Below are 19,980 nucleotides of genomic sequence, written 5' to 3'. Positions count from 1 at the left end.
AGGAATCCACAAGGAGCATAAGGACCGAAAAGTAAACATACAGAGCACAAACAGACAAACCAGACCTCAGGAATACGGCGGTTCTCACACTGATGCTGGAGCCGATTGCGCCAGATGCTGAATGGCAAGTTTCAAGCCTTGTTTATGGTTATCACATGCACTGAATCTGTCATCATCACAGCTCTCTCACTATTTATACCAGTGCTTAAGGAGGAGTCACTGCAATCTCCTCCTGAATGACAGGAATAGAAGAAGTAAAACAGGAAGCAAAGTGACGTGACATTTACTTCCGCTTTGAACTTTTATGGTTACGACTCGGCTCAAAAGCTGCAACATAAAGTGGAGACGGATACGAGACTTTTAGAAACATTGCTTCCACTTTAAACCACTCGAGAATCTCAGCTTAAAATGACAGCCCAGAGAGCCCAGAGAGAATAAAGGCGAGAAGTGGCATCTCCACCAAGCCAACCTCAGGCACCCCTTTATCCAATCAGGTGTAGGCAATGGTCAGTTAAGGCTCTGTAACACCCAGAAACTGTATTTGCTGAAAGGCTGGCGCTACACTGGAACAGTTCTGCTGCGATTTGTTTTTGCTGTATATTTGAAAAGGTCACAAAGAAAGGGAAACGTTTATATATCAAACATGCCAGACCTCTAAATTATTAAAATTTTAGTTTTTACAACAAGAACAGGATATTTAATCAAAAAATCATATAGAAATAGTTGGGGAGGTCATGTGTAGAAAATCTCAAAGGAGGGAACTCAGAGAGGAGAAGACACAGGCAGTGGATATGGATATTTTGCGGTGGTCTCGAGGGACATTTTGGCCTGGTGTTAGTTTCAGCAGCAGGATCGAGCTGACAAATCTCCAGATCCATGCATCAGGTGTGACTCTTTGACTAGACTGTCTGCTCTTACCACAGCGTCCTTACACTCTCCAGAGACGCACACAGATGGAGCCTGCCTCTCTCTATCTCAGTAAGGCACGTAGTATGTAACTGCTTATCTGCATGAAATGGAAGACAATTCCCCAGCGTCACTGGACAGTCAAAGGAAAGGTGGAGGTCTGAAAAAGGAATTTCAAAAAATGACAAGCAGGAAGCAGACACATCTCTCATCCTTTGTATAAAAGATGCAGGCTAAATGTTTTATCATTACCAGCAAGTTTGTGAGGGAGCACCTGTAGCTGCTGCGCAGAGCTCATCAAGGCTAGACTACCAGATGGCAGATACCTTAATAACTGAGGGCTTTGTTTAAAAAAAAGAAGCTAAGTTACAGCCTTAAATGCATCCATAAAGCTTTGCACAAATGTGAAATTTCAGTTCCAAGAATGTCGATATAACTCTGATATTTAAAAATAAGATCTATTGTTAATAACACAAAATCAGAATCAGAGAAACATTTTAACATTTCAATGCATTTGCATGTGGATGGAGACTCTGTACATCTGTCTTAACTCTTATTGTCAGTTTCATTCATTTACAAAATAGAGCGGTTCGATCCTGAGATGACACAAGTCCCTTTGGGGTTGAATCAGAAAGGCCATCTGGCATAAAAACTCAAATGTGTAGCTACCCGTGCTAACTACTCTGTGTGAATAACGGAGCAGCTGAAAGTCGTGTTCTCTGTAAATTAGAGACAAACACAGTTTACTGATAGTGCTTTTAAAATTTTCAATAGGAGACAAGACATTATTAGATGTCTTGTATTAAACGTTGGACCTATAATATCATTAAAGTGAATTATTGTAATCATGTAGAGAAAATCTGAGATAGTGACAGCCTCAAATTACAGGCTTATTTATACATATACACAAATATAGAATATTTATACACAAGTGGAAACAGCCGGGCCAAAATAAGACACAGGTGTAGACAGTTAAAACAATGAAGTGGGGGAGGAAATAAAGTATAAAGTAGAGGAGATGGTTCTTGTTTTATTTTGGTAGTCAGCTAATGCGGTGACAAAAAACCCTTATCAGCTTTCAAAGAAAACAAGGACAGCATTCAAACACAAATCAAAGGCAAAGGAAGAATAAAACTCATCAGTACCAAAGACAAGCCCATAATAATCCAGCCTCAAAATAAAGAAATCAGGACCCAAACACAGGGAAACTAAGACCAACCCATTACAAACCTATAAAACAAACAAACCCAGTGGTTCTCGGTCAGGAAAAAATAGAGAAAATGAGTTTTCTAATGCTGTAATGATATTCCACCAACTCTGTTTCCGCTAATGATATAAAATAAAAAATAAATGAAAAAAGATTAAAGACAAACATGTGGTGTATGGGGCACAGGCACTTTATGGAGCTTCAGAATTAGTGCATGCCAGAAAAAGTTAAGTGGCCTGTGATGGAGTCCAGGAATGATTGTGAAGACAAAGGCAGGAAGTTAAGGTGCAGGTGATACAAAAAGAAAAGCTTCTACCAAACTAAGAAGGGAGCACTAAAATCAAAACAGGAACTAAAACTTGATAATGTCACAAGAACTCAGGATCTTGGGGTTTCCATGTGATCGAGCGCTACTTGCCAGAAAAGACTACACCATCAAATGTAAATGACTGCAGATGGAAACAGACGTCTTCATACTAAGGTGAAATTTAATTTTGCTCCCTGCTCGTGCCAAACATTTGATATATTCATTTTTAAAAAAAAATTAAAAACCTTGTACCAAACTGAATTGTCCCTTCTCTTCTCAGCTTCCAGCATTACTGTTAGTTTTGGATGAATGGTGGGAAAAATATGGATGTTTGTGATGCGCGCTGCAGTAAACAGTGGTTGGCCTGTGTGATTGCATTCAGTGCATTGATACTCATCAGTCTTTCATGTCTCCCTCTGATGTTTTGTACTTTAAACTTAAACATGTGGGTGTGTGTAGGATCCTTGACCCAGCAGACACGTGGCAGGATGCCAGACATTGATGCTTTTAGCCGCCATGGTGGTGTGGCTGACTCACCTTCTTGCTCCGTCGGAGTAAATGCGTGTACCAGCATGCTTGTGTGTATGTGTGTGTGCGTAAGCATATGAATGTAAAAATCTCAAGAGAAAAAAAGAAAAAAAAAACCACACATTATACAATACATGATTTTTATAATTATAAAATAAATGTGAAGGGCCATGATTGCAGCGGTAACAAGGAAATGGAGACCTGCCGTTAAACCTTTAGAAGGGAACAACAGCTGTATGTTTGCTGTATGCTGAAAATAACATATAAAATAATGACTGCTGCAGTGCTTTTATTGTGTCTTACCTGTTTAACAGTGGTGGTCATGTTTGAGGAGGGAGAGCTACTCAAATACTCCAAATAAGACCTCTGAATTATAGTTTTTGTGTTGTTTACATTTAGTGCCATTTAATCTGTGAAGTCTCAGCATAAACAGTGTGAAACTGCTAAACATAGTTCAGTAATTCCTTCAGTAAAACAAGACCCCAGTAATATGTTTATATGCTAGTGCTAAAAATGTTTCTGCCCTCTATTTCTATTAATTTTTACATTATAGGCTTTGATTTTCTTGTATTTTCCACTTGTATTCACTGCACTGTGGTGTAAGCTTAACCTCTGATTGAAAAGTCCAAAAGAAAAAAAACAAAGTCTAGAAAATAGAGCACTAGGGACATGTTCAGGTGGCCAGCCCCTCAGGTCCGACTCCAGGGTGAAGCACTGGTATCTCATCAGATCCAGGCGAGGTTTCTGAATTCCATGCTGCAGTCATTGTAGAGGTCTGGCTCCTCACTTAGGACCAGATTACCTTGGAAACCCTACCAGAAGGAGCTGGCCTGCCATGGAAACCCATGCCATGAAGCTCCTGGCTCACACTTTTTGTGCTGATGTTAATGCCAGAACAGATTTGGATCTCTGCAGTCACTGTTTTAGCAGAGAATTGTTTACTTGTATTTACTCTGCCACCCCAACGGTTATTCCCTTGAGACCTTACCCTAGATTTTACCCCCCTGAGACTTTGTGGTTGAGTTGTTATGGCTGCTAAACACAGTTGATTGTGGGATATCGTCGAAGGAAGAAATTCCAAGAGCTGACTTTTTGCAGAGTTGGCGTGCTATTATAGTACTACACTCAGTGAGCTGTATGAAACAACTAGTTCATTCATACATGTTTGTAAAGACAGACTTCGATGCTAGGAGCTTGATTTGATACAGCTGCAGCAACTAGAGTAAAAACTCATAAATACAAAGATTAAGGAGTGTCCCCCAACACTGTTTTCCATATAGTGTAACTCCTGAGATCAGAGCATGCAAACCCCTCCACCGCATTAAATGTGGATTAATTCTTCAGCAGAAGATCTAGGTTGTAGCTACATTAAACCACACACCCAACAAGGTAATTGCACACGCAATACGCATAATGCACCAGCACAATCATAAACGCCACCAACGACGTCAGCCACTTGCGTAGGTTATGTCACAGGCTCTTCAAAGAGACACCGCAGGTCTAAATCAGGCTGAAGGTTGTGACTCATTGGCAGGGTTGCAAGCGGACAACAACAGCTGAAACTGTCTTCCTCTTCAGTTGCTTCTTCCCTTCTCTGAAGGGCATCAACACAAGAAGGGACCAGCAGCGAAGTGGCAGCCACAGGGCGTAGATTGCCAGTGACAAAAAGCAATGATGGGTGAAAAAGATGCTTGTGATGCAAAGTCCATGTTGACTGAAGTGATTGAAGCAATTACCAGTGAGAGTGATTGGTACTCTTAATTGACAAATGAGGAGGTGGTAAATACATTAGAGGTTTCCCTAGACAACCTCTGGCTGAAATATCCACTACTAACCAGTCATTAGCTACAAAACAAGATGCATGATGAAGGAATCGCTTTGTAAGTAGACTGGGCTTAGGAGACATAGTCATTGAAAGATATCAGATGAGGTGGTTTGGACATCTGACGCCTCATAGGTGAGGTGTTTTGCACATGTCCAGCTGGAAGGAGATGTTGCGGCTCACCCAGGACATCCTCAAGAGATTTTGTCTCTGGGTTATCCTGGGAATACCTCCATGTTCCACTAGAAGAGCTGGAAATGGGGACAGGGGCAAGGGACTGCTTACCCAGAACCAAACGAGCATTGGGAAATAAATGGATGGCCCTATATTAAATGTTATGTTCATGTTATGTGTGTTTGTTTGTGTGCTCAACAGAGAGGGCAGCACCAGTATTCTGAACAACCTGCTGTCCAGGATGGAGCAGTACGCCAACAACCTGGAGAACCTGGTGGAGGAGCGAACACAGGCTTACCTTGAGGAGAAACGGAAAGCTGAAAACCTCCTCTATCAAATTTTACCACAGTAAGAAAGAAGAAAAAAATAACAGCGTTCACTTTTTAGCCTCACAGCCAAAAGCTTAAAACTCCCAGTGAACTCGAACACAGCAAATTGGGTGTCTCAATGACACTTTGTCATTTGTGTTAAATCCCTGTATTAATTAAAGACTCCGAATTCCTCCCAGTGCTGCATTTTATTAACGGATACACATTTCCCCGCGGTGCCATCTCACTGTAGATGAAAGGGAACACAGAGAACTGACAGGCGAACCGCTCATTAAAGTGAGCCGGCAGATCAGACGTGATAGCGAGTTTAGGCATTTGGATAACACCACAGGAACAAATCCCATCTTTCTTACCCACTTATCTGCTTTTTCTTGGCCCCCTCCATCAAAGCCAGACTGTCAGAGAAAGGCCTGAGAGGAAGGACACATTTCATTTCTCACCACACGTATGAATTGAGTAAACTTCTTTTTTTGGCTTTGGTATCATTCGATTAACAGGAAATTAGCGTTAGCAGAATTAGCAAAAATAAACTGACATCTGGTTATAATTGAGCCTCCGGGGCGTTGATGTAATTGTGATTCAAAGAAACATATCTTTGATTATATTTTAATTCAAAAACTTAACATAATTAAAATATATACATCTTGTTTCCTTCCTCCTTTCTGATTCTTGCTTTCTCTTTCTCTCTGTCATTGTTTATGCAGCTCTGTAGCAGAACAGCTGAAAAGAGGGGAGACCGTGCAGGCAGAGGCATTCGACAGCGTCACGATTTACTTCAGCGACATCGTGGGCTTCACATCCATGTCTGCAGAGAGCACGCCGCTACAGGTACACGCCGATCAATGCCTCATCGCAAACCTCAGTTTTGTCTGCTTCTGATAGCATTTAAGTGTTAACTTTTCTGACTTTCAAGCTAATCTTAAAGCTTTTAAGAAATCAGTGGTCGTGATCGCAGTTGCAGTGAATTCTCCCTTCTCTACTCATGCATGAAAAGTGCTCACCGGGTCTCCATCTACAGTGTGTCTCATAGTGCGTGTTCCCACACATAGGCCGCGACTGAAAATAGTACAGTTGTTAGATGGTAGAGTACGTTGACTCAGAGTTGAGTCACGTTATGCCACCACATATCTCCCTCTCACTTTAATACCAAAGTGGTTTCTAGACTTCATCTGGAAGATATGTCTGCTAATGGATAATATCACACTGTCAGGTGAACTGGAATCACCCTGAGAAAAAACCAAAATGTGTTTCTCTTCCAGTGTGCTGAAGAAAAGGTTATGTTATTTGACAAAGCTAAAAAAGAAAGAATAAAAAAGGCCTTGTAGACCTTTTTTCCAAAGCAGACATCTTGACTTTTCACATGGAAAGCAGAGAAAGCACAGATGTTTTAATTGTGGCCGCATCCCCTTTACAGGATCTCATAGATGATGGATTTACCCCTGCTGTGTTAGCGCATCATCCTAGAGACTGGTTGGCAACCTACTGGCAACCACCAGTCACTAGGGAAAAATGATTATTCCCCAACTAGTTGGAAAGTGGTATACCAGTTGGGGAAGATGTATACAGTCCTGAATGGAAAAACATTCTGTGATTGCTTTGGTCAATAGTAGATTGCTAAGCAATAGTAAAGTTGGGCATTTCAACATGAGACTCTATGGGAATTCAATTTTTGGGGGGAGCCAGCCCCAAGTGGCCACTAGAGGAACTCCAGATACACATTCCTTTCCCCTTTGCTTGATACCCAAAGGAAAAACTGTTCCCTGTTACACAATAAATACTCATAACTGCTTACAAACACCTAATTTCTATATAAAGAAAAAATGCATTGCTTAGAAGACAACAAGGGTTAAAGAAGAAGTAGTTTCAGATATTACATCTATATTACTGCTAATGAAAAAATGTACTTCGGAGGTAAAGGAACTTTTTTCTTTCCCCAGCCCTGGTTAAGCTCTGGAGCCAATCCTGTCAGGTCACACACACACACAATGCCAAAATCCCCCTGTCAATCAAACGCTTCACCTCATCTTGACCTGTAATTATAGCGGCTCTGTGTGCACCCAAACAGCCATTTTCAGAATGCTGTAGATTATTCCTGAGGCTCATCATTCACCCAAAGTGCTTTTTTTGGACATGTGATGGATGTCACCTGCACCCAGAGTCAGCCAGTGCGGATTCTGCAGTAAAATGAAGGAGTCAGCTGTCTTGCCTACCACAAGATTTTCTCTATAATGAAGCTATATATGGTATAAATATACTGTATGCAGCTGAAAGGTGTGTGGATTACAGGTATATGTGTCGGGCCACAGAAATCATTAATCTGGTGTTTAAGTGGCAGCTGTTTGTTTTCCTACAGTGTAAATGCCACAGAGAAGCAGTAATTTAAATCATGTAATCAATCAATACTTTATTTATATAGTACATTTAAAGACCAGAGGTACACCAAAGTGCTTCTCAATAGTAAAATATGAAATAGAATCAATTACATATGGATACGATAGTAGAGTACAAACACATTTCCAGACAAAACAAAGCACTAATTAACCCGGGAGTACTATGTTAAAAGAAATATTTCACTCCTAGTGTTGAAAGTTGTAATTATCAGAGCTTTGATCAGCAGCACAGCAAAGAGCAACACTGTGATGAGTGGGTCATTGTTTTGTTTCTGATGCTCCACTAGCACACTCAGTGACATATGTACACATAAATCAAAGGGTGTTTTCAGGTTTTTCCACAATATTTCACACATTGCGCTTGTACTTCCACGACGACAGCAAAGTCGGTATGCAGTCAGATATTAGTATCATGGTTTCTGTAACACTCAGCTTCACTTTACTACAAGGAAGGTCTTTTTAGATGTTGTAACTTCTGTCTTCTCCACAGCTGGCTAAAGGTCCAACAGCATGAGCAAGAGTAGCCCAGAGACAACTTGTTTGTGACACTGCTCCCTGGTGACAGCAGACAGTGTTGGGATTAAATAATTTGCAGTGCCTGATCAACAGATACGACACATATATGACACATACATAGAATGAGGATCTTGGTTATTTGGGAGGAGCTCAGTGTGGAGCCACTACTCCTTCACATAGAGGACAGTTGAAATGGCGTGAGCATCTGACGAGGGCCCTGAGCCCCTCCTAGGTGAGGGATTTTAGTAAGGCTATACTTGGGTAAAGCTAGGACACAAGCCAGCTGAGAGATTATGCTTTGGGAATGTCTTGGGAACACCTGAAGGATATGGTTGGACAGAAGGAGATTCAGACATCTCTGTTTACTGGCAGTTCGTTGTTATCACTTTTGTGAATGGAGGTTTGTATTAAAAATGAGTCACAACTGCTGGCAAGCGCCATGCTCTGGTGTTGTTGTGCACCGGGTTACAGTTTGTGAGAGGGTCAGTGCAGGAGCTCAGATTCCCAAATGGCAGAGAAAGTGACGTTCTGTAGAAATGTCCTTATTTCCTGGATGCTGGTTTGGCTTACAGGTCCAGGAGGCAGCCATATGCTGCAAAGCTAAATGTGACGCTGACCTGAAGCCGGTCACTGCGTGACTTCCCCCAATCTCTCTCTGTCCCCATTTCATCTCCTCTTCGCTGCACTAATCTCATCTAATAAAGGCAGCAACCCCATCTCCCCCCCAAAAAAAAAGAATAAAAAATTATTTGTTACTTGTGTTAATATTAGTTCTGCAGTGTTTCTAATCACAGGCTACAGACAGCTTTGCAGACTGTCGTCCACATGTTGTAGCTGTTTGCCTTCACCAGGGGGCAGTATCACAAAAAACCTCTCCTGGCGATTCTTGTTTGTGCTGCTGTTGTTGTTGTTGTTGTTGTTGTTGTTGTTGTTGTTGTTGTTGTTGTTTTCACTGCAGATCATCATCATCATCATTGTATGGAGGGCCACAAGTGCCAAAGTGAATTAAACTAATACATAATTAAATAATAAATTAAATGTCATGAATTAATTACAATTGGGAATAATAATTACATGTATAAATCACTATAAACTCATTTGTTTTAAAACGTTTAATAAATTTCCAATTTTAATCATTTATTTACACATTTTATTCACTATTTATTGATGTATTTCGTTGATTTATTTTGACACCCCTGGCCCTCCATACATTTGTGCTTCTCAAGGTGCTTTTTTAAAAATCTTTGCGATTTTTTTCTCTTCGTGGTAACTTCCACTGTCGCTCCCTTCTCAGTTCTCTTTAGCTTATCAACCAATTAGCATCTGACCTACACTCATCCAGTGTCGAGCTATGTGCTGCTGATTTTTGGAAACTGCACACAAGCACGTTTTCAAATCTCCCTGTGTAGACCTACACAGTGGACACAAGCGCTGTGACATAAATTCACCATTAGACTGCGGCTACCATGGCCCGGAGCTTTATAAGATGTAATTTTAAAAAAATATTTAAATATAAAATCTGTATAAAATATGTTTTGTTTTTTTTTATAGAGAGCACATCTTCATATTATCAGGTTTTACCATTAGATAGAAAATATAGCTGTAATTTACATGATGTCGGTTATACTAGTCATTTCATTTCATGTGTCTTTGAATGAAGCAACTGCATGAGCTTTCCTTTCATAAAGGGTTTGTTTAATGCATCCTCTGCTAAAGGAGGTAATAAACAAAGCACTGAAGCACCTTTTCTTAATATTTAGAGAATTCAATGAGCTCTTAATCCAGCTGCCACGCAGATGCTTCCTGGCCACTTCCCAAGCAAAACCTAATACTTAGAAAACTCAAGAACTTGACAACAAATAGGTCGGAAATTATATCCTGGTTCATCACAGTTCACTCAGGACCAAATGTCCCTGCTTCAAATGTTTTTTGTTTTTTTTTTTAGGTTCAGAAAACGGCTGTAAAAAAAAAAAAAAGGAATAAAAAACCGAACATCTAATATGAAGCCCAAATAATAATAATGGCCTCTGAATAAACAGCCAGCCGGTGACATTACCGCTACATTTCGACTATTACGAGCCAATTCAATTTCCTAAATTTAAGACAGATTGTGCGTTTGTAATATTCCATCTGTGGATTTGATTTATCGTCTCGTATTTGTGTTTTTCAGTAAGCCTCAAAGCCTGGAAATCGTCCAGGGACAGAAATAATGCGAGCAGCTCTGAGGTTTTTACAGACGCGCTCGTCTCCCAGTCTGTCAGCCTTTCAACAAAAGAAAACAGGGCGCCCAGTGCTGGATTTACAGCGTGCACTTCTACATTTTTCATTAACTCATAATGCTTTGGGTTGAGAAACAGGATATGAGCTAAAAACTTCCACCTCTTATCTTTTCTTGCTGCACTGAAAACACAGAATCATGAAAACTTCTCTCTCTACAGGTTGTCACGCTGCTCAACGATCTGTACACGTGTTTTGATGCAATCATCGACAACTTTGATGTATACAAGGTACGTCGGGATAATCAGTGAGGAGTCTATTATAGTAGCTTTGCATAAGAAGGATGTGTGTAGCCCCTCCCTTCATCCTCTGTCTGAAATAAGCAGTTTTATCTCCCTTTCAGCCAACTTTTATAGGCAAAAATCAAAGCAGATAATGTTAAAAGTAAAAACATCACAGCAGCTCATAGAAATAATTAGTTGACTTATTTACTCGAAGGTTAAAACTGATCTTCTTGTGATTGGTCCCTCAGGTTGAGACCATTGGTGACGCCTACATGGTAGTGTCTGGGCTGCCGGTGCGGAACGGCAAACTCCACGCCAGAGAGATCGCCGGGATGTCGCTGGCCCTGTTAGAGCAGGTCAAAACGTTCAAGATCCGACACAGACCCAACGACCAGCTGAGACTCAGGATAGGCATACACACAGGTGAGTCTTAACTCACAAGTGGAAAATGTAAAACCTGCAGGGTTCCAGTTTTCTTGTTTACTTCACCACAAAAACATGTTTTGGTCCAGTTTTAGTATCAGAAGCTTCAAGGTTTGCATTTGCAGCACGATTTAGTAACATGCAGGTAAACATAAACATATGAAGAGCAAATGAGTGACTACATCTGTAATGAAATGCCATCAACAGTCATCACAATAGTTTTGCTTTAATTAGATGTGCTTTTCTAAACAGGGACCGTTAGCTAGATGGAACAGGAAGCCTTATCCTCGATATTAAAGTTGGGAGAGCTTCTGTATAGTCAGTATCCAGTCAATATGTGTATATGTGTCTTTCTGGCTGCTGTTACAACCAAATTTCCCCTTGTGGGACAATTAAAGGATTATTCTATTCTATTCTAATATCCAATACTATCAGCAGCAGGGAGGTCACAGAGGTATCAATTATTATTATTTGTTATTTGTGCCAGCATTACTGTTTCTTATATGTTTTTCCTGCAATTTAAGAGTGGGAAGTCAAATTCATTTTACATCAGGGCCATCCGTGAAAATCCAGTAGCTGCACATTTAATCCCTGCGATATCTCAATATAAAGAAGTGCAATATCAACAGCACGTCTCAGTTTTACTATATGATAAGGAAACGCTGCTCTGCTTAATGGAAGAAATGTTACAGCACAACTCTTTGGGCTTAAACTGAAAGAAATAAATGTGTTAAATTAAAGGTTCTCATTGCCCATACTGTCCTTTAATTATAAAGCAGAAAGTTTTTTTAATTAACAAAAAATTTTATTTTATGTATTCATTCAAAATATTTTTATTGAGTATTTGTGGATATAGTTAACAGAGAAAAAAAGAAGAGGGGAAAACACAGAGTGTTTACAATGAATACAAAACAGAACTTCTCATGTTGGAACATTGTTTTCCTCTCTTATTATTTGTATTTATTTAGTTTAAATGAAAACTGTTTATTTGTTTGTCTATTACTTTGGTGTAGTATGGACACCTATGGTTGAGGCCTTCATCAATAGGACAAGCTGTAAAATTTATGAAAATATAGTTAAAAGTCCAAAATGCATGTTCTCCTTCACATTTTCCAAAGATCTCCAGTGGGCCAGATTGGAGTTTTTGCCGGCCTGATTCTGGCCCCGGGCCTTATGTTTGACACATGTGATTTAAGGGTATACCCCAAAGCTCTCCCAGGGAAAATTCTGTAATTTACCTAACCCTGAAACATTATTAGGTGTGCCAAACAAAAGGCCTGGGGGTCAGTACTGGCCCTGCAAGCACTCCATTCTGGATGACAGTGGAAAAATTTGAAAGAAGGCAATAACTTTGGACTTTTAACTGTATTTTCATAAATTCTTCCTACTGATAAAGAGTTGGTTAGACATTGCTATTTATACTACAGGAAGGTAATTATGTAATAAATAACAAAATTGATGACAGAAAAGTTCCTGTTTTTCCACTATCTAATATAGAAACTTTTGTTTTTTTTATAATAGGTAGCTAATACGTAGTTAAACTTCCTTAGGCTGACAGAAAGGGGAGTCTCTTTAGTCCAGCCCACTTAAGATCAAAGTGGGTTGTATGTGACCTATGATATAAAATGACTTCGGTGATATAGGCCATGCAAGTGACCACCACCAGTGCCAGCATTTTGTACTTGTGCTGGTGTGTCTGCACTGCTCGTCACCATTACAAAACACCAGCTGGTGGTCGAGATGATCCATTCTCTCCCAGTCAATTCGACTGGTAGCAGAAGAAAGACGTAGGAGGAAAAAATGGTACTGAACGGGCAATCACAGTCAGTAGACACCAACATGAAACTACAGACTGGCAGATTAAATTTAATGCTACGCTAATAATAAATAATAGTACGATTATAATAAGATTAAATCCATGGATAGGAAGACCAGCAAATAGTTAACGATCACTTTGGAGGTCATCGATGATCAGAGTGATTATCGGAAACCCTAAAAAAATTGCCTTGAAAGGTTAAATAAGTCAACAATACCTGATCAGATCACATATGGGACAACAGAATAACAAAAAGCGGTAGGTACAGTTGCATTGGTCTCTTCCATGCTCACCCGCTTTTTTGAGACTTTTTTCTGTTGCTGTTATTCCATTGATGTGGCTACTTTCCCCACCGTGGCAGAAGATCACAATCTCATTATTAAATGCTCTTTGAGTCCATCGAAAGTTAATTGGCCCCAGATGGGAAGCTCCCTGGTAAAAAGAACGACCGTGACCTTTTTGAACAAATCAAAGATTCAAAAAGCTGAATCAGGCTACCTGAATCCTGCAATTGTGACAGCTTGTTCAGACATTGTTGGGAACTAAGCAAGGCACATTTCTCTGTCTCCACACACTCACTCCTCTAAAACTAGATGAGCGAGGCGCTTGTAGAAAGGCTGAATTATTCTAACTGCTTTTCATGCAATAAAATTAGTCAGCCTCATGTGTCTCTTTAAGTCTCCGGGTTCTGATTTCTGAACGCCCCCACTTAAATGCTTTTTAATAACTGTTGAGTGATTCTTCATGTGTATCCTGGCAAAAACATAAAAAATAAATTAATAGTTTTTGGACTATAAAAGAAACATGTTTTATCCAGGGCATGAGATTAGCTAACAGTATCCAGAGCCTTTGTAAATTCCATTCTTCGAATACCCAAACAGATGGAGTTTAAAGGGGGGGATGTTATTCTTTTACTCATTTTCTGTCATATATGCATTGCCAGAGTGGTGGAGGCTCATCTTAAACATGACAATGAAATATGTACAAATAGATTCTGTGAGCTGAACAGCTCTAAATGCTTTGTTTAGAGTATTTTTTCTACTCTTAGCTCCATATGATGTCAATGAAAAAGGACACTGCTAATATGGTCATCTCAGGAACTCTGTGCTCCGAAGTGGCTGATGAAGAAAGTTGGCTTAAAAGGAGAGGAGCTAAAATGTCTTACTTCAGACAGAAGATGAATGTCTAAAATGTCTAAAAAAAACCCTCCAGTCCAAGAGTAGAAATTAGGAGCTGGAAATGAGCACAAGAGCCCCCCTTGTTTTTGTTTTTTTTAATTTGACGTAACTTATAAGAAGCTTCTTGCACAGTATTTAGACTGTGTCAGCTCATAGAGGCACTGTTTATGTTCTAGTTCAGCAGCTGAAACGATCCAACATGCATAGGCTGGCACTCAGTGTCGTCACTGTAATTTAGAGCAGTTTCCTTTCACTCACACCTCTGTCTTCATATTTAACATTTCCCCTGAGGTGTGGTAATGACAGAGCTTCCCAGCTCCTCAGGTATGATGATTGTTTTTCCTTGGTAAAATCTGACTATATTTAGTGTTTGTTTTACAGGCCCAGTGTGTGCCGGCGTGGTGGGGCTGAAAATGCCCAGATACTGTTTGTTTGGAGATACTGTCAACACGGCATCCCGGATGGAGTCGAATGGAGAGGGTGAGTGTCACTGGGTTTTTCCTCTCTGCTGTCTGTTGGATGTAAAGCTGGCGTTACTACGTAAATCTGTGTTTTCAACAGAAGGAGTAACACGCTTCGTACAAATCTTTGCAGTGTTGAAGTTAAAAAGGACTCGTAGCTTATTCTTATTCTTGTATTGCAGCTGCTCTGTATTTAATTAACTTTTCACTTCTTTTAAACACTTTTTGCACTGCTGGTGATAAGGTCCATAAAGAAAAACTCAAACAGAAACAAAGCCGATAACACAAAGTCCAACGGTAAGCAACAAAAGGAGAAAACAAAAACTGGGAAACATGAAAGCATAGAAGACAGAAACTAGAAACAGGAGGCTAACAGGGAGAAAAGGCGACTCTCTGACAAAAAGAAAACCGGAGACAGGACTAATGGCTTCTTTCCCATTTCTCTAATCTGTGCCTCCTTATCTCCTCCGTCCTTCTCCCTGTGACTGTGTAAGTTAATCTCAGTACTCCAGGATGAAGGATGTCTTAAATGGATCACGAGGACAGAGAAGAGAGGAGGAAGACACAGATGCATTTCCTTTTAACTTTAATGTAGAGGTTTGGCAGACAGCTGGAATAAATTAACCATAATGACAACTCATCGTAGATGAGCAAACTTTCTTTACCTGTTTGTTGGTCTGTGAATAAAGCATCAAGCCATATTATTAAAAGTACCCTTGAATTTAAAAAAGATGCCATAAACACATAAAACACAAGATTAGCCACAGGTAAAAACAATGAAGGTGGGGCGGACATTCACAGAGGAGGGAAACAGCAACAGGAAATAAAAGAAAGCTTTTCTTCCAATTAAAATAGGAAATAACAAAAAGACAAAAGTTTTGTCTGTTACTATTACCAAACATGGCCACAGAGACAGGAGAAAGACAAAAGATGAGCAAAAAGAAGACTAGAAGTAACTGAAAACCAAGACGACCAGTGCAAACATGCTACATTATGATAGCAGGAAAAAAATAAGCTACTATTAGATAGAAGAAAAAGAACAGAATAAGAAACACAAAATAAATGCACGAACAGACTGGCCAACATCTAGCTTGATGTGCTTCTTGGCTTTTGGAAATCACACCAGTCTTAACAAGGCAGATAAAGTTGTGTCGGGCGAATCCGCACTGTAGCATGAGGCAAATTTAAAATTGAAATATTTACACAAACACAGGTTTGCTTCTGTTGACATCAGACAGGGGAAAATAGCATAAATTCTTTAAATGAACTGAGCTGCATGAAAACTTTGCTTTGTGTTTGGTCTGAATGCGACATTAGTCTCTTAAGGATGAATTATTGTGATCCAGTTGTTTTTGTCTTTGAATCTTACTGTTGGCTTTCCCTTTAATTTGCCACCCATCTGTACATATAGAAAATCCCAAACTTGGTACTGCATTTGGTTTAGTTGAATATTTGAAAAGCTTTTTTAATGGGAAACTGAAATGAGAACTTTTTTAACCTCCTAGGACCTGGCGTCCACATATGTGGACATCACATTTTGGGACGTCTAGACCAAAATACTTAAGTTTTCTCTACAAGGGCCTGATATGCACTTACGAGGATTATACTGCCACTGTTCTATCAAAATTTTAAATAAATGTCCTCATATGTGGATCTCATTTTTCTCACAAACAAAAATTAGGTAAAAAAAAAAAAATCTGGTAATTCTTTGTTTTTACATTCTTTAGGTCCCAATCAGCCCAAATAGCAAAGAAAAATAAAAAATGCATGCCATGAAAGAGTTCGGGTCTTATGAGGTTAAGCATACAACTTCAGAATAGGCTGATTTTTTAAAAGTAAAATAGCTTTAATGTTTTCCAAGTTACAGACCTTCCTTGTAGTGGGTTGAAATTTGGCGTCTTTATATTCACTTTATTTTTTTCCACATCTAGCTTATGTTTTTTAATGCTTAAACTGATATAACCGTATATTTCTAAACAAATCTCAATTTGTCAAATTGCAAAATCCACAGGGATCCCACAAGGATCTATCCTGGGCCCGTTGATGTTTAAATTATAAGTAATGAAAAAGTAGTCAGCGCTTCCCACCTCACCCCTTTAGAATAAGCTGATTTTTTTTTTTCCTGAGATACAGGACTAACCCCAAACTTGAAAACATGCCTTTTGGGTAAACTGTAAAGGGTCATATCACTATGTGAGACACAGTTATAATCAAACATTTACTTATAACCATCATGCGCATGAATTTCATAATGATTTTGGGCTTGTAATGATTTCTTTGAACTGTTCTTTTTCCAGGGTAGAATGATTGTACAACATCTTTAATTACTTTAGAGAAAATCCAAAATTAAATTGTGCACTGATTTTTTTTATTAATTAAAGATGTATGCTTTAGCTGTAGGCTGGCAAATCAGGAAACAACACTGAGGTTGACATTTTGGACGTGTCCCATTGAACAAACAAGAACCAGACTTCCAGAATTAACAGCAGTAAATAATAGACCCTTTATCACTGCACGCAGGACCTGTTCATCTCTGTCTCTGACTCATTTCTTAATGAGTTTTGATGGAAGCACTCCTGAGGAAAAATCTGATTTGTGAGCTAATTATAAGCCGCGGTGACCTGCTGCATCTGATGCTGTTTGTGCTGACATTTCTTTTCTTAACTGGCAGTGACAGCAGTACCGTGTTATGAATCTATAACTGGATATTTTGCGAGTGAATCTTCAGATGTATCGATTAACTGCTGAGGTCCTTCCTGTTTTGTGCCTCCTCTGCTAAATAATTGATGGCACTTACAGCTAAGGGCCCTTAGCCAGCGATTAACAGTGCAGCATGCAGCTTCATGGGCAAGAATTGCGTCTCACGTCCCTGCACTGTGTGCATTATTAGAACAAAACAATACAGATTTTCATCACCGTTAGCATTTTGATGCATTGGCTCATCTCCACAGTTTTCCTGTGAGCTGTTATCTTGAGGTTGGAGATGAAAGCAGATATGTGAGCTGTTATTTGTCATTCACGCTGTGTTTGATGTCTCTTCTAGCCTTAAAGATCCACGTGTCCTCGGCCACCAAAGAAGTGCTCGATGAGTTTGGTTACTTTGATCTCCAATTACGAGGAGACGTAGAAATGAAGGTAGGAACCGTCATCTGAATGAAACCAAATGAAACCTTTGCCTTAAAAGTGAGTTCATATGTATTGTGAATGTTAATAAAAAAAAAAAAAAAGAGCAATGCATGATACGTCACTGGTTTATCAGTGACGTATCATGCATTGCTCTTTATTTACAACAAATGATTTTCATTATACATCAGCCTGAGGATTATTGGTTTAATTAACTGATTAATATGTCAGCCTGTAAACTCAAGGCTGTAACTATTAATGAGGATGCTGGGATTGATTTTAACATCCCAAGGAGGAGAGATCAATATCTTTAAATGAGACAAGTTCTTAGGTAACTAAATGAAACACAGCACCACACCAGATGCCACTCCTATATGCTAAGGAAACCGAGGCTGGCATTCACAGAAAATGTAGATTCGAAAATATTGCCTGGTCTGATGAGTCTCGATTTTGCTGCCACATTTAGATGGTTGGGTCAGAATTTGGCAGACATGACATAAAAGCATGGCTCCATCCTGTCTTTTATCAACAGTTCCGGCTGCTGATGGTAGTGTAATGGTGTTTGGGATACTTTCTTGGCACACTTGGGCCCCTTAGTGCCAACTGAGCCTTTTTTAAACACCGCAGCCTGCCTGAGTAATGTTGCTGACCATGTCCTTATATTTATGAACAGAGAGTACCCATCTTATGATGGCTGCTTCTGTCAGGGTAACGTGCCATGCCAAAGCTCATCATTGTGATGTTCAAACTGTTTTTTTGAACATCACAATGAGCTCACTGTACTCAAATGGCCTCCACAGTCAACAGATCTCTTCTGCCTTTGGGATAAGTTAGAACAGGTTTTGCATCCTGGATGCAACACTGGCAAAAACTGCAACAACTGCTTGATGGTTGCAGCAGTTGATGGAGAATGGATCAAAATCTCTGAGGAATGTTTCCAGGTCGTTGTTGAATCTATGACATGAAGAATTAAAGCAGCTCTGAGGGCAAAAGTTGTTCCAACCCATTACTAGCTACATGTACCTAATAAAATGTTGTCATGAATCGCTGTGCGGCAGGCAGGAGTTGGACCCAAAATGCAGGCACTCAGGCACGAGGTTTAGACACAACGAACTCAGCTTTATTGCTGGCAGGGGAAAGTCATACTAAACTAAACTGGAAAATGACAAACTAAACTCACAGGGAGATCCACACAGCATGAGGGACGACACGACACTGACTCAGAGAAACTCAGGGTTTAAATACAATGGGAAGTAACGAGGGGAATGAGACACAGAAGGAGGGCACAGCTGGGAGAAATCAGGACTGACGAGACAAGGAAGCAAAGCAGGACACATTCACATAAGACCCAGACCTTCAAAGTAAAACAGGAAGTATAACACAGACACGCGAACTTGACACGGTGGAGACAGCAACTAAGAAACACAGACATAAACCATAAAGCTGAGGACTCTAAGAACCAAAATACGCAGACGGAAATACTAAGCTTGGAACACAAGAAACTAGACTCGAGGGAGTAACAAAAGACCAACCATGAGAACATCATTCACAATACAGAGTGACAGAAAACAAGAAACTCAAACATGCAAAGACACAGACGTACACAGAACAGAGGGGACACAGAGAAATATGAAGAGTAAGGGATCAAAACTAGAAACCATAGAATAAATTACAAGAGTACAAGATACAAGAATCACAAAGAACTAAAAACGCTGGGTCAGGAGACCCAGGATCCTGACAAATGTAGATGAACTGGTTACCTCGTATTAAGTCCAACTTGAACACTTGAAGGTAAAAGCAGCAATCAAAAGTGGTTTAATAATTTTGAGAGGTAAATCATTTAGGAGTACATATCCTTTCACATTTATCTATAGTCAGAATATATTATATAAAGTGTCATATGTGAGCAAAGGGAGACTTAAAAGCTTTATAGTGTCACCTTTAAGCAAAGGTCAGCAGAGGATACCAACCCCTCCACTCTTCATCTCCATTGATGAACTTATTGATTTCTGTGTTTTTCCAGGGCAAAGGCAAAATGAGAACGTACTGGCTTCTTGGGGAGAAGACTGATGTGTATGTTATCTGAGAGGCCTGCTGATAATGTGAGAGCAGCAGTGGTGGAGACGCCAGCAGAAGCTCCAGTGGCCGAGCCACTTCTTTTATTTGTTCTAGAATAAGTCTTTAATGGTGATTTCCCTGCAGAGGAAAGGTGAACGACACCCTACAACAACAACAAAGAGGGAATTCCAGGTATATTTATTACCTGCATACTGAAACTGCAAAAAAAGAGAGATTAAAA

At 39.8% G+C, this 19,980-nt stretch overlaps 1 protein-coding gene across 1 annotated transcript in view; it reads left to right on the top strand.

Moving 5' to 3' along the window:
- Positions 1-19,980, top strand: part of npr2 (natriuretic peptide receptor 2) — a 93,496-nt gene extending 73,516 nt beyond the window's left edge. Inside the window, exons 16-22 of the mRNA XM_085279022.1 lie at positions 5,146-5,292; positions 5,978-6,101; positions 10,618-10,686; positions 10,929-11,103; positions 14,479-14,577; positions 17,602-17,693; positions 19,705-19,980. Of these exons, the coding sequence (XP_085135148.1) occupies positions 5,146-5,292; positions 5,978-6,101; positions 10,618-10,686; positions 10,929-11,103; positions 14,479-14,577; positions 17,602-17,693; positions 19,705-19,767 (769 nt within the window). The 3' untranslated portion in view covers positions 19,768-19,980. The remainder of the gene's footprint in view (positions 1-5,145; positions 5,293-5,977; positions 6,102-10,617; positions 10,687-10,928; positions 11,104-14,478; positions 14,578-17,601; positions 17,694-19,704) is intronic.

This window comes from Mchenga conophoros, linkage group LG7 (assembly GCF_057382185.1).
Source record: "Mchenga conophoros isolate Kocher_MC1m ecotype Shallow Benthic linkage group LG7, M_conophoros_male_GT1.1, whole genome shotgun sequence".
In the NCBI taxonomy this organism is placed as follows: domain Eukaryota; kingdom Metazoa; phylum Chordata; class Actinopteri; order Cichliformes; family Cichlidae; genus Mchenga; species Mchenga conophoros.
The sequence above is the reverse complement of the archived record's forward strand: the minus strand, read 5'-3'. Positions and strand labels throughout refer to the sequence as shown.